At 39.1% G+C, this 12,851-nt stretch overlaps 1 protein-coding gene across 6 annotated transcripts in view; it reads right to left on the bottom strand.

Moving 5' to 3' along the window:
* The window catches only part of PTPN13 (protein tyrosine phosphatase non-receptor type 13), a 123,955-nt gene that overhangs the window by 27,526 nt on the left and 83,578 nt on the right, over window positions 1-12,851 (bottom strand). For all 6 annotated transcript variants that reach the window (XM_065689048.1, XM_065689040.1, XM_065689035.1 and 3 more), the window contains 8 exons: window positions 12,641-12,779; window positions 12,077-12,229; window positions 10,709-10,891; window positions 9,366-9,528; window positions 5,511-5,934; window positions 5,246-5,343; window positions 3,257-3,313; window positions 1,548-1,640 (listed from right to left, as the gene is read on the bottom strand). In XM_065689048.1, the coding sequence (XP_065545120.1) occupies window positions 1,548-1,640; window positions 3,257-3,313; window positions 5,246-5,343; window positions 5,511-5,934; window positions 9,366-9,528; window positions 10,709-10,891; window positions 12,077-12,229; window positions 12,641-12,779 (1,310 nt within the window). The remainder of the gene's footprint in view (window positions 1-1,547; window positions 1,641-3,256; window positions 3,314-5,245; window positions 5,344-5,510; window positions 5,935-9,365; window positions 9,529-10,708; window positions 10,892-12,076; window positions 12,230-12,640; window positions 12,780-12,851) is intronic.

Raw genomic sequence — 12,851 nt, forward strand, 5'->3', positions numbered from 1 at the left:
AAATGCACATTCGCTGACCAGATGAATGTATTTTCTCTTACTTAAAAATTTCTGGGTTTCTTTGTTGTCAGATGCTTCACCTAAATGTCTGACCCTACGGAGTTTTTCAAGTCCCTGTTTACTTTTTAGACTTTTCATCTACTTGGGCTAATTCTGTGAGGTAAACCTGGAAAGAATGTTCAAGATGAAAAAATGAAAATGGAAGGTATCAGGTCTTCTCTATTCTAGCTAAAATAGCAAAGTACCACAGGTTGCATGGGGAAGAAAGAGAAGAAATAGTGCCTTTTCTTTCCTTTTTGGTCTCCTCCCCCTCTACTCAGCCTTGGTGAGGCCGCATCTGGAATATTGCGTCCAGTTCTGGGCCCCTCTGTTCAAGAAGGACAGGGAATTGCTTGAAGGAGTCCAGCGCAGAGCCACAAAGATGATTAAGGGAGTGGAACATCTCCCTTATGAGGAGAGGCTGAGGGAGCTGGGTCTCTTTAGCTTGCAAAAGAGGAGACTGAGGGGTGACCTCATCAATGTTTACAAATATGTAAAGGGTAGGTGTCAGGATGATGGAGCTAGGCTTTTTTCAGTGATATCCAGTGATAGGACAAGGGGCAATGGGTGTAAACTGGAACATAGGAAGTTCCACGTTAACATCAGGAAGAACTTCTTTACTGTAAGAGTGACAGAGCACTGGAACAGGTTGCCCAGGGGGGTTGTGGAGTCTCCTACACTGGAGATATTCAAGGCCCGCCTGGACAAGTTCCTGTGTGATGTACTGTAGGTTACCCTGCTCTTGCAGGGGGGTTGGACTAGATGATCTTTTGAGGTCCCTTCCAACCCTTGGGATTCTGTGATTCTGTAACTCTGTGCAGGGTAAACACTAAATATTATTGTCTTGTAGACTTTTCCCACCTCTTCAAATTTACACAAGTCCTATTCTGAATGACAGAACAGCGTCCTTAAGAACTCTTTACAGAGACTCTCTAAAGCACAGTACTGACACCAAATTATTCATTACTCATACAGGGAAAAATTATGTGGGTTTATGAAAAAATTCAGTGGTAGAAGGAAGAATGAAATGCAAATATCTCATCTTCCAGGCTCCTTAAACCTCAAATTAGCATTCCATCTGATGATATTATAAGAGTAAGAAAAACACTCCACAATTAGCACATAATGGCTTTATAATGCCTTTTTATTTCATTTAAACCCTTCAAGCTGTCACAAGTCTGAGATGTCCACATTGACAAAATCTTGTGCCTGAACATAGAAATAAACTTTAAAGGCCAGCTTTTAGGATAACTAATTACAATAAAAATACTATCTTACACTTACAATATAGAAAAAACAAGTAAACAAGAAATGGGCTTAGTTAACAACACTCAACAAATCAGAAGCAGGTGCTACCAAATAAGTCCAGGCTTTGACACCTTAAACATCTTTAACATCCAGCTGCTGTCTGCACTGCTTTCCTCAGTCCTACAATAAGTACAGACCTGAAAAATTCAGTTTTGACTTCTAGGAACAGTCATGACAACAACAATTTTAAAGCCACTTACCTAAGCCCAATTTTTCATCCTTTTTCAGGTTCACCAAAGTGATCTCTCTTTCTGGTGAGGCAACTCTGTTGTGTGTTGTTTGCAGAGAATCAACTGAAAAGCCAACAGACATTATCTGAATGCTTCCCTTCAGGCTTGCCTTGAAGTTTGGAGAAGAGAAAGCTATGTGGAGACCTCACAGCAGCCTTCCAGTATATGAAGGGGGCCTATAAGGATGCTGGAGAGGGACTCTTTGTCAGGGACTGCAGTGATAGGACAAGGGGTAATGGGTTTAAACTTAAACAGAAGAAGTTCAGGTTTGATATAAGGAAGAAGTTCTTTACTGTGAGGGTGGTGAGGCACTGGAACAGGTTGCCCAAAGCAGTGGTGAGTGCTCATCCCTGGCAGTGCTCAAGCCCAGGATGGACAGGGCCTTGGGTGACATGGGTGAGGCGTCCCTGCCCATGGCAGTGGGGCTGGAACTAGATGATCTTAAGGTCCTTTCCAATCCTAACAATTCTATGATTCTATTCAATTTAAAAAGATTACTTCTCTGATAACCTGAAAAGATGTGCTGAACAAGTGTGTCCAACTTACAACTTCCATGTCCAAATAATTAAAAAAACCCCAAAAAATTCACCAAAAACCAAACCAGAACAAAAAACCACCATCATTATAACTTAGTCCCATCTTCAGTTAAATTTTTTTTTACTCCTCCTAAGGAAAGCACCGACACAGTCTCTTGGAATCACAATACAATTGAGCTCTAGAATCTTCAGATTTATTAGTCTTATTTCAGCAAAGTATTTAGATCTGTGTTTACACACCCTGCTCAGGTAGGCAGGATGTAAACATATTGGTGAAGGTGAAACTGAGGCTTATTATATGAGTCACTAAAAGGTTACTCATTAAATTCTCTTAATGGTGAGCGTTCATTAAAAAACAACCAAGTCAAGAAACATCCACTAAACCCTCTCCCATTTAAATTTATTTCGACCCTTGCAACTCCACGGTCTGCTGATTCTGCCTATTCCAAAATTTGAGCACAATAGATTTACATGATTAGGTGATTCCAGAGAGTTCCTAACAGGCTGAAGTAGACCCACACGCTTTAGAGACAGAAGCATGATTTGGAAAAATCCGATTTCCTCACACTTTCAGAAAATGGAACATGCAGTAAGTCTGAACTCATGAATTTGCTACCTAGAGAAGATACAATGCATTTGGTCTGGAGTACCTGGGATACTTTTGCCCTAAGTGGAACATGAAGTTCAAAACCAGCAGAAACCTGCTGAGCTCTACACACTTGTACAAGCATAAAGCAGTGTGCAAGATAGTGCAATAGACTGAAAGAAGAGTTTTTCTCTCAAACCAAGTTAAACCTAAAGAGTAAATGAACTGAAAACAGTCCTCTCAGGTTCTACAGAATCTGTAAACTCAAAGTAAGGGAAATGAGCTTTAAAGAGTATGGCATGTTAGGTGATAGCACCTTCCAAGTCTCAAACTAAACAGACACTATTCATATTTGAAAAATATCACACACAGATGTCAAATTCTCTCCCCCAAGAAGAAAACAAAAAGAAATATCCAGAGTTGTATTTAAGAGAATGTTCATTCAACTAACTGGGAGAGGTATTTAAGAAATAGGACAGGTGGAACAGTGAAGCACTTGAAAAGTGCTTCACAAACTGAGTGAATTAATTCTACATGCGTATTATTTATCAACTTACCACTCTCTTTTAATAGCGTTGATGACAGATGATTCCCTGAAGCATTCATGCTAACACCTGTCACATGAATGGAAATATTAGATAGTGTTATTAGGTCTTGTTTTAAATGTGAAAGCTACAAAGGTCTATTTCAGACTTTACACAGTACACATGAGCTCATTCACAATATCAGATTACTTATTTTAAAAATGAATAAACATGGATTAGCAAAGCCAAACCACTCATACTGTGGTTGCAATTCAAGGTTCAGATAGATGGTAGGCTAATGCGAAAGAAAAGAATTAAGCAAAGGACAGAGGTTTGGCCTTTACAATCAGTGTTAACTTAAGATAAAATTAATGGATCTTTAAGAAACTAAGTCAAAGACTAAATTTTCTAAATAGGATTGTATGATTATGCCTAACCCAATAAACCAACACGGGTCTTGTCATATTTTGTACAGTAATAAATAAGCTGCTACAGTAACAAGCAATTTGTATCAAGTATTTCTATTTTAATTGGTTTGAACATAGAATCATATATTTTTTGGAATGATCAATGCCAAGCAAATGTGGCATACCTTAAAGAAGATAAAATAATAAGTGTATTAAAAGTTATGAAAGTAAACAAGGCAAGAGAATTCAAGCTTCTTAGGAAAGCCGTCCTGGTCTTTCCCAAGCCTCTGAACCCTGAAGTTTCAGCTGATGAGTTTCATCATGCAAAGAATGCCTGTCCCCCCAGCACAGGCAATGTGATTCAGCAGGACTATCTGATATGCAACTATGATCCTTATCAGAACTGCTGCCCAAATTATCATGGGTAAGCACATGATAACACTAATTGTAAAGCTAAAAACATACAGTAAACGGCTGCAACCAGTTACTACAGAAACTGTATGTCTCATCTCACTCTTCAGTGGCTTATGCTCTCAGTACTGAAAAAAGCATGGCTCCCAAGTCAGTCCTGGACTCAAGAGCAGTAGGGACAGATGTGCTAAGTGTTTGTATGTCACACTGTTTGGTTTTGTTTGTTGTTGTTTGTTTGGGGGGGGGGCATAGTTCATTTTTGGGTTGGTTTTGGGGTTTTTTTGTACATTTATCTGACCTCTATAACCTTAATCTTCTACTTTTTCTGATATTCTGTAGCTAACCAATATATTTAATATTAAGCAAAAGCAAAGTATCAAAAGCAAGCTAAGGCTGCCAAACGCCTCAGACATTGTAATTTCTAGTATTCTAACAGGGAACCTTCTATAAACAGAAACCATAACATAGATATATTAAAAATTAATGCACAATTATTCAATGTGTGAATTTAAGTCTACCTAGATGCTCTGATTTTAATTTTTTTAAATGCAGATTCTATATTTTCACTGCCTAGAGTAAGACTATTTGTGTGCAACCCAATCCTTGCCCTGAAAATGGAGTAAGTAGGTCTGGTTTAGATCATTACAAGAGGTTTTTGGGAAACACTCAATGCACTGCAAAAAAATATTGTACCTCATTTATTGTATTTAAATGAGACCAAACAAGAAAGAGCTGTGCAATTACTGCTCAGAGGTACTAGACAATAGCCAGCTTATGCCAAACTGAGTGTACTTCTAAAAATGACTCCCTACACCCTTAAACAGAAAGCACTAAGAACAGTTTAAGTTTGACAAACAGACTATGAACACTAGCAAATTATTAAAAGATCCATACAATAAAATGTCACTGTGAAGTGACAAAATGGAAGATGTTTTCTGGAACAGCTTTTACTGTCAAGTACTAATTCTTTGCAGACCTGTGTATAGACCGGTATTGTCCAAAGGAGGACTTTTTTGATTAACTGCAACAATTATTCAGGAGCAACAGGCAATTGGCCTGCATTACTTTAACATCTGATACTCTGCTTCCTTTTTAAAGTCAAAATATTACCATCAGTTAATAAATATATCAAAAAAGCATTGCACCCAAAGCAATTTTAGAGGTTGGTTAGTAAATACAGTAATATCATTTTTTGCATGCTGACCTACAACGTAGGCTTGACCGGTATCTTCAATGGATGATGAGTCTGATTCATTTTTCTTTCTTTCAGGGCTTCTACTTAAACCTGCATGAGATTTTGAACTTAAAGGGGAGAAGGAGAGAAAGGAAACCAGAGAGAGGGAAGAGGAAGTTGGGAGAGGGAAGGATCAATGTAATAAAATAATGGTATGAATAATAAATCAAAACTGGTGCAAAATGTACATTGACTGTACACAAAGATATTGCAGGGTGGTCAGAGAGACTCTTACTTGCTCAATTTTAATGCTCCTGCTGCTGATCCAGTATCAAATTTTGGCATTTGCTTAAAGACTCTGCCCATTATGTCTTCTATTTTTTGAGGGGAAGAGTCCAAAGCAGTAATGATATTTTTCCTTGGGGGGTAAACCGAGATGTGGCTCTGACTCAGATCGTGAAACGACTTGCTCATAACCCTGGGTCTTTCCTCCCACAGAGTCTTCTCATTCTTGTCCTTTGAAGAGCCAGGAAGTGGCTGGAAGAGTGAGAGCTCAGAGCAGGACAGTCTCTTCAGAATCTCTGCCTGAACAGACAGAGGTCGAACGGCAAGTCGATTCAAAGTGCTGCTGGCCAGGCTACCAGTACTGATTGCTCGTCCCATGTTGAAGCCTTTGACAGAGTCTGCATGGAGATTTAGGCTCCTAAATGAAGCCCTTTCTGTGGATTTGGGGTTTTTTAAACAAACAAAAAAAGAAAAAACAAATTTAAGTTATACAGCAGAGTTAGTGTGACCTCCTTGTGTAAAGTAAGCATCTTGAAACAACCAACTCGCACAAATATTTTCTCTCTATATTTTGTCTAGATGCTCAAAAGTACATACCATCATCAGGTACATATAAATGACCACCATGTAGTTTGCTCAGGAAGCACTACTACAGTGAAGTCCGAAATCACAGAATAGCAGAATACTTGTCCTCTTGTTAGTATGATGACTTATATTTCCTGTTAAACTGCAGTGCCTTATATACAGGCACATGATCTCTTTCTGCAAAGCAAATAATGTCCTCAAGCCAAGTGACCTGGAAGACTATACTTCCCTTAAACTGCTCACACAAATCTTCTCCAGAATTTGAACAAAAAGGGCTCACCCACTTTCACCCAACTTCTATCCACCCATTGCTTAGTTTTCCTCACTAAGCCCCTGACACAGTTGCCATACAGCTGCAAAGTTATTGGGGAGCATCTCTACCTGGTTAAAGAGCATCGCTTCACTTAGGTGCACTTGGAGACTTCCCCTGCCAGAAACATTCATAAATGTTTTAACACAGAACAGAAAGTGTTGACTGGCCTTTACCACACTTTTCTGGCTCATGAACTAGGATTCCTTCAAGCAGCAGAGGGAAACAGGTTTTGGGTTTGTAATTAAATTACTGTCAGCTGAGTCGTGGGAACTGTCTGGATGGATGTTCTTAGCTGAAAGCAAATGCAAGATAATACAACTGAGCCTAACCCCCTCTTAATGCAGAGCAAAGCTGAGCAGGGCTCATTTCTATTAGCCTAACTGCCTCCTAAGGCTAGCAGTTAAGTTCCTGCGGCTTGGCTCTTGCACAGAAACTTGATAAGCTGCAGCAACATGTTTGCTTGTTAGAGCCTTCAAGGAAATCAGGTCACCTGAACCCTTCATAAACTTCACTGATGTCTTGGAGTCAGTTCACAAGGAAGTCTGAGGAAAAGCAATTCCCAACTGCATATATAGTTCTGATTTAGGGTTAAGTAGTGTGGGTTTTTTTTAAACTCTACATGCAGCTAGGAAATAAGCTGATTTAGGAAACTGCACTGGAACTCAAAAGGTAAATGCTACTTTTTGGTACACGTCATCCGTTAGCTTTACTAAATGCTGAAGTATTCCCCATAGAAGAGTATATTTGGAAAATACAACCTCAGCACTTCCATTCCAAAAAGCATTCCTTCCCCAATACCTAGGGCAAGAATTAACTACAACAGTAACTTGCCCTGAATAAGGCTGACCTAGCCCTTGCTTCCATCTTTGTGGTTTTCTATATGTCCTTTCAGGAATCCAAATATCCGTCTTAAAACTCAGTGCTCAGTTAACTTTCTGTCTCGTCTCTTTCTATTCATGCAGAAAGAATGTTACTCAAGAGGCAATTTCCTTTTATTTTCCAAACCTAATTCTTCCTATTTGATTTACATGTGTTAAAATGTTTTCTCCCATGTCACTGAAGACATTGTGCAACATGTGAAAAACATGTCATGGTACATACATCACAGGGGCTATAAGGTGCTCTCCCTTATGCCTTCATCCTCTGTTGTTGTGTTCCATGAAAATTTGTTCACCACCACTATGCATGCCAGGCCCTTCTCCCTTGTCTTGAAACGCTTTTTCCATTCAGCGGCTGAAATCAAGGTGAGTCTTACAAGACACTAATACTGTATTTCTAAAGAATCTTGCAAAGTATGTTAATCTTCTGAAATCTGCTACTTCTCCCCAGGAACATGCAAGCGTTACAGGCATGTGCTTGTGTTCACTGTGCTGTTAGCCCAATCTTTAAATAAGGAACCTTCAAAACATACACTTCCTGTGGTGATCAGCCTCAAATAAATAATATTATCACCTTCCCTTTTGCTTACTGTTTTGCTTCTAACCACCATTTTTACTGATATTTTAAGGGCTCTGAAAAAAAACCAACCCAAAATACTTGATGCTTCTATAGACCAAGAATAATGCTTCCCAAATACTGCCTGGAATTTTACTGCTCCAAAAAAAAGCAGTGCTTCTAATTAATTAATATGCTATTTTGGCTAGCTGATTCATCATTGTTTTCTCTTACCTTTATTACAATACTTTCTCTTTTTTAAAATATTCTAGTAACCCTATTGCTCTATGCATATATCCCTGAAGGAAAGGGAAACAGGGCTAATCAATTTAGATCAGTAAAGATGTGACATAAGCAAAGTTTTGGAAGTGTTTTTACCTTTAATAACCAAGTGTAATGGAATTAACCATAATACTGACTTATTTCCTTCTGCTTACAGATGATTGATGAAATTTGAGACTTCTGAATTGCAGGTTACCTGCACTGCATACAAACAAACTATTATTTTCCAGACTCCCAAAGTACAACACCTACTGCATCTGTAAGAGCAACCAAGCTCGCCTAGCCAAGAAAGCCCTTCATGTACTGCTTTTCTTTGTCATTCAGAATAAGCAAGCACTAAGCTAGAGAATGGTACAAAGGCTTGGTCCTGTTCCTTTCACTGAGTTGATTGAACCCAATAGAATAGAAAACAGGCTGCAGAGTTGCCACCGTTGCCTCTCCTCCCTTCCCCCCCTTTTTAAATCAGAGATCACAACCTCCACAGCAGTGGGATCAAACTCTATCCCAGCTATGCTGGTGGAAGTCTGGATTAACATCAGCTGGAATGCAGACAGATAAAAACAGGGAACAAAGAAAGAATGAGCAGGCAGACTGACCAAAATAGCACTTCCAGCCTGCCATCCAAGTGAGCTCTGCTCCAAATTATAAAAAAATTAGTACAGAGTGTCTTTAAAAGGACTGCATTCTCCAATTAATATCTTCTATCTAATAGAATACCTTTAGATTTTATATTATGTATACAAATTAGACGGCATTTCTGAAGAAAACTGACTAGCATCAGCATTGTTCCTTACTGGGTCCACAAAACATTAAGTGGAATAAAGACAGCTACACCCACAGCTTACAGACACAGCATGATCACACCATTTATCTGTAATTCCACATCATCAAAGCAATTCATTTCACGTTAAGCAAAATGTAAAAATCCTGTTACTTAAGTATCTTCAAGTTCTTTCTGAAAAAAGCCAAAAGCCATTAATCACAAAGTACTATTACTGACCTACTTTTAGTCTCCTTTTATTTTAGAGGAGCTGATGTGTGCCAGCTCTCCTGTGATATGCCAACTCTTCCCCCTCCAGCAAATCCTAAACAAACTTACTTAGTAGATTCTCTTTATAGTTCAAACCCTCCAGATGCAGAGCTACACATACGTAGCACTCAGTGGAATTACTGAAGCTCAAGTTCAGTTTTCTCCTTACAAAAATACCTATAGATTGCTATTAAAAACTAACACAACATCACAGTCCTTACCAATGTCCTGAGCATCTTGGTTGCTCTGCCTGGTTCTCATCTGTAGTTGGAATTTATGTTGGGAAGAGCAGAGATGCAAAAGGTACTGGCAAGTCTTACTATTGTCAGTCTGAAATGCATGCTTGATACCATCTGACGTGTTCTGCAAAGTTATTTTCTTCTTCTACACAATGGACAAATAAACAAGTTAAAGACAATGATTACTTTTAGCTTACAAAGAATTTTCTATTTGCTTGTGCAGTTACAGCATTCAAACCTTCCTGAAGCAAAAATGCACCAATGGGAGAGATTTCTATTAAAACTAGGGTTGAAAGTAATTTCAGATTTACAAAGTAGCACTTCAAAGCTACTTCTGGGCTAGCTGAGATGGTATTTTATTATTATTTAATCCATCTCTGTTACTGTTAGTGCTGACTAATGACAAACAGCACTATTATGTTTTGCAGGATGGAGTTGTCAAAAGCCTCCAATAATGTCACAAGGGGTGTTGCTACTCAAAAGAAAAATAACTAGATACCCATCCAGTTATGAAATCTTATCAGTTAATGTTCCAGGTCTAAAAATTACTGAAAAAATACATTTAGAACTCAATTTCAAAATTCTAGGTAAAAATCATATCACAGATGAAACAGGCTGTTGCTTTTCAGTAAGTTATCAGTTAGAAGTCCTGTTTTCAATACCTGTACCAAGGTAAGTACTTGAAGCTCAATGCCTCATTAAAATCTGACACATGACCACCAGATTATGCTGTACCCACTAAAGTTGTCTGGTATCGTCCAAAGAAGTGTCAGCCACTGTCAACCATTATTAAGTTAACCACTCTTGGAAATAAATAATTTAAAAGTTAAATAGGTGAATCTCTTAATTACACTGAGTACTGGCATTTGCCATTACCCAGTCCTCTGATGCAGGATTCTCACTCCCATGCTCCTTCAGTACCCATGTCCCATACAGGAGCATGGGTGGATGCCCAGAAATGCAGTCAATGGGTAAAGCTTCTCCCTATAAGAGTGGCCTTTAATCTATCTCCATAATGGCTCATTCCTTACAAGGCAGGGAAGCTGTGTTTCACATCACTACAGATCTGCCAAACCAAAACACAGGTGCTAAACTCTCTGCTGCTGAGGTTCCAGCCTCAGAATAGGAGGCAAGCTAATAAAAAAAAAAAAAAAATCTGCGAAATTTCAAAACTCCTCTTTCAAATCCCTAAAACAACACAGCTCAGCAAACCAAAATGTAGTCAGACTCCACTGAGAACAGCAGCTTGATTTGCAGGAATAACACACCGTATCTGAACATACAAATATAGATATGTACAGACAGAGGAAAGGAGACCAACTTACACTAAAGGATATTTTCTTTGTCTCTCTCCATGGGAAGCGTAGTACAGGCGTGCGGGCACCATTGTGAACTTCAAAAATAACAACTCCTTTGCAGCACACTCCCAGAAGGATACCTGTTTGGGATCTCTTCTCAGGCAACACATGATGAAGATGAACCCCATATTCTGTGAGCCTCTGACACAACTATACAGATCAATACAATGAAACATCTAAGAATATGAAATTAAGGCTATTACAAGTTTTTATACTTAATAGAGTTTATTAAAATAAGACAATGAAAGCATGAACCAAGAATGCCTGTGAGTAAATCAAACCTGCACAAACCAGTTGTTGGCAACAAACTGTAACCAGACAGATGCCCTTGTTATCGAACCATTTCTTAAATGGAGAATTAGATTAACACTGCAATTTTATGATCACATTAAAGTATCGTAACTGCCCAAAGATGAAGTTTCACTCACTTTGCACTCCTAGTCATTAATTCCTGGTGTCTCTTCAGTACTGGCATACAGGGCTGATGTAAGGAATCGAAGGAATCTAAGTGCTCTCCCCACCCCAAGTCAGACTATGTCCAGCTAGGATCAAGGCCCCTGTTCTTGTTTTCTGTGCTTAAGTTACAAGAACACTTCAGCCAAAGCCTTAGAAGAGGCAAAGTCAGCTCAGTGCCTCTGCCACCACCTTCTCAAGAGACTGTGGAACCACCACATGACTGTTAAATTACAGTGTAATGATTATCCAGCACCTCAGCAGCAAGACATCACCTCCTGAAGTCATTTGCAGCCATTGTATCAAGGCAGGACCTGATCATTACCTCAGAGCAACAGCAGCAAAACACATAATTACATTTCGTGATGGGTCCTTTTAGAACAAATCAAATATAGCTGTGATTACAGCTTTCCTGTCATCGGACCTTGTACCTGCACACAGGAATCTGCTTGGTAATGCTTCTGGCTTGTTTCATACCAAGCACCATAAACAGTATTAGCTGTAACAAAACTTTTCATAATCTAAATATTTTTTTCTCAACAGAAAGAAAAAAGGGCATAGGAAAAGCAGGGTGTGCTGCCTCGTAATCATAGCTTCGTTCAGGGTAAACATAAGGATCAATAGTTGCTTTTATCTAGTTTGAGCTAAAGCAGGAAGACTACTGATCAGAAAAAATGTGAAAGGACTTCCTTCCCATCTCTTACAATTTTTTCTCCCTTGTAATGATATGTCGTTTGAGAATATCTTTTCAGCTTTCTTCCTTTCAATGTTAACCAGAATCTGAGCAGTTTCTTGTGCTTTTTGTTGAAGTCCACACACCCATGTTCCCCGCAATGAATTTCTTAAATCACAGATTAAGAAAGCAAACTGCTGCCCACTTACCTTCAAAAATTCTAACTCTGTCTCTTTTTCAGATGCACCCACATAAGTGCTATGCAATTTTGGCAGCTCTTCCTTGATGTAGGACAGATCTAGTTTCTCCATCACTCTAGCTGGGACATAGTGTTCTAGTCTGAAATAGGACATGCCATGCACCTACAACACAAAACATTTATGTGGCAGCAACTCCATATACTGCTCTATGTGCACAAATGAAGCATGAACACTCATGTTACAGAGAATCATACACTGCAAATCAACTGGAGAACCACATGCTTCCGAGTAAGAATCCCAGCCCTGACTCAGAGCTTTATTTCACATAGGGTTTCTTCCTATTCAAACCCTTCTTCACTTCCACTTAAAGGATTTAACACCCAGATGTTGAAACAGATTCTGCAACAACCCTGTGTTATTAGACTACAAATAAAACAACCCTGCCCACAGCAAAAATAGCCAACAACATATCAACCGAGCTTCTAGTCCAGGCCCAAGCTGTGGCAGCTCACTGGCTATTCTTTAATTATGCAGCAAGAACATCGTTTCTCCAAGGTGAAATTGATGGTGTACCTCAGCCTGGTAATCTCCATACTCAGCTTGGAGAGCTAGGGATGCTAATAATAAGGCTGTCTCATCATCGCAGTGCATCCTGTCTTCCAGAATATCCTTCCGCAACTGTAGATAATACTGGTGACAGGTCAGTGTATGCCTGGAATAAGAAAACAAACCAAAAACCACTAAAAACCCCGTATCATCTTTGGTACTCTTCCTGTTACAGCAA

The sequence above is a fragment of the Lathamus discolor genome, chromosome 1 (genome assembly GCF_037157495.1).
Source record: "Lathamus discolor isolate bLatDis1 chromosome 1, bLatDis1.hap1, whole genome shotgun sequence".
In the NCBI taxonomy this organism is placed as follows: Eukaryota; Metazoa; Chordata; class Aves; order Psittaciformes; family Psittacidae; genus Lathamus; species Lathamus discolor.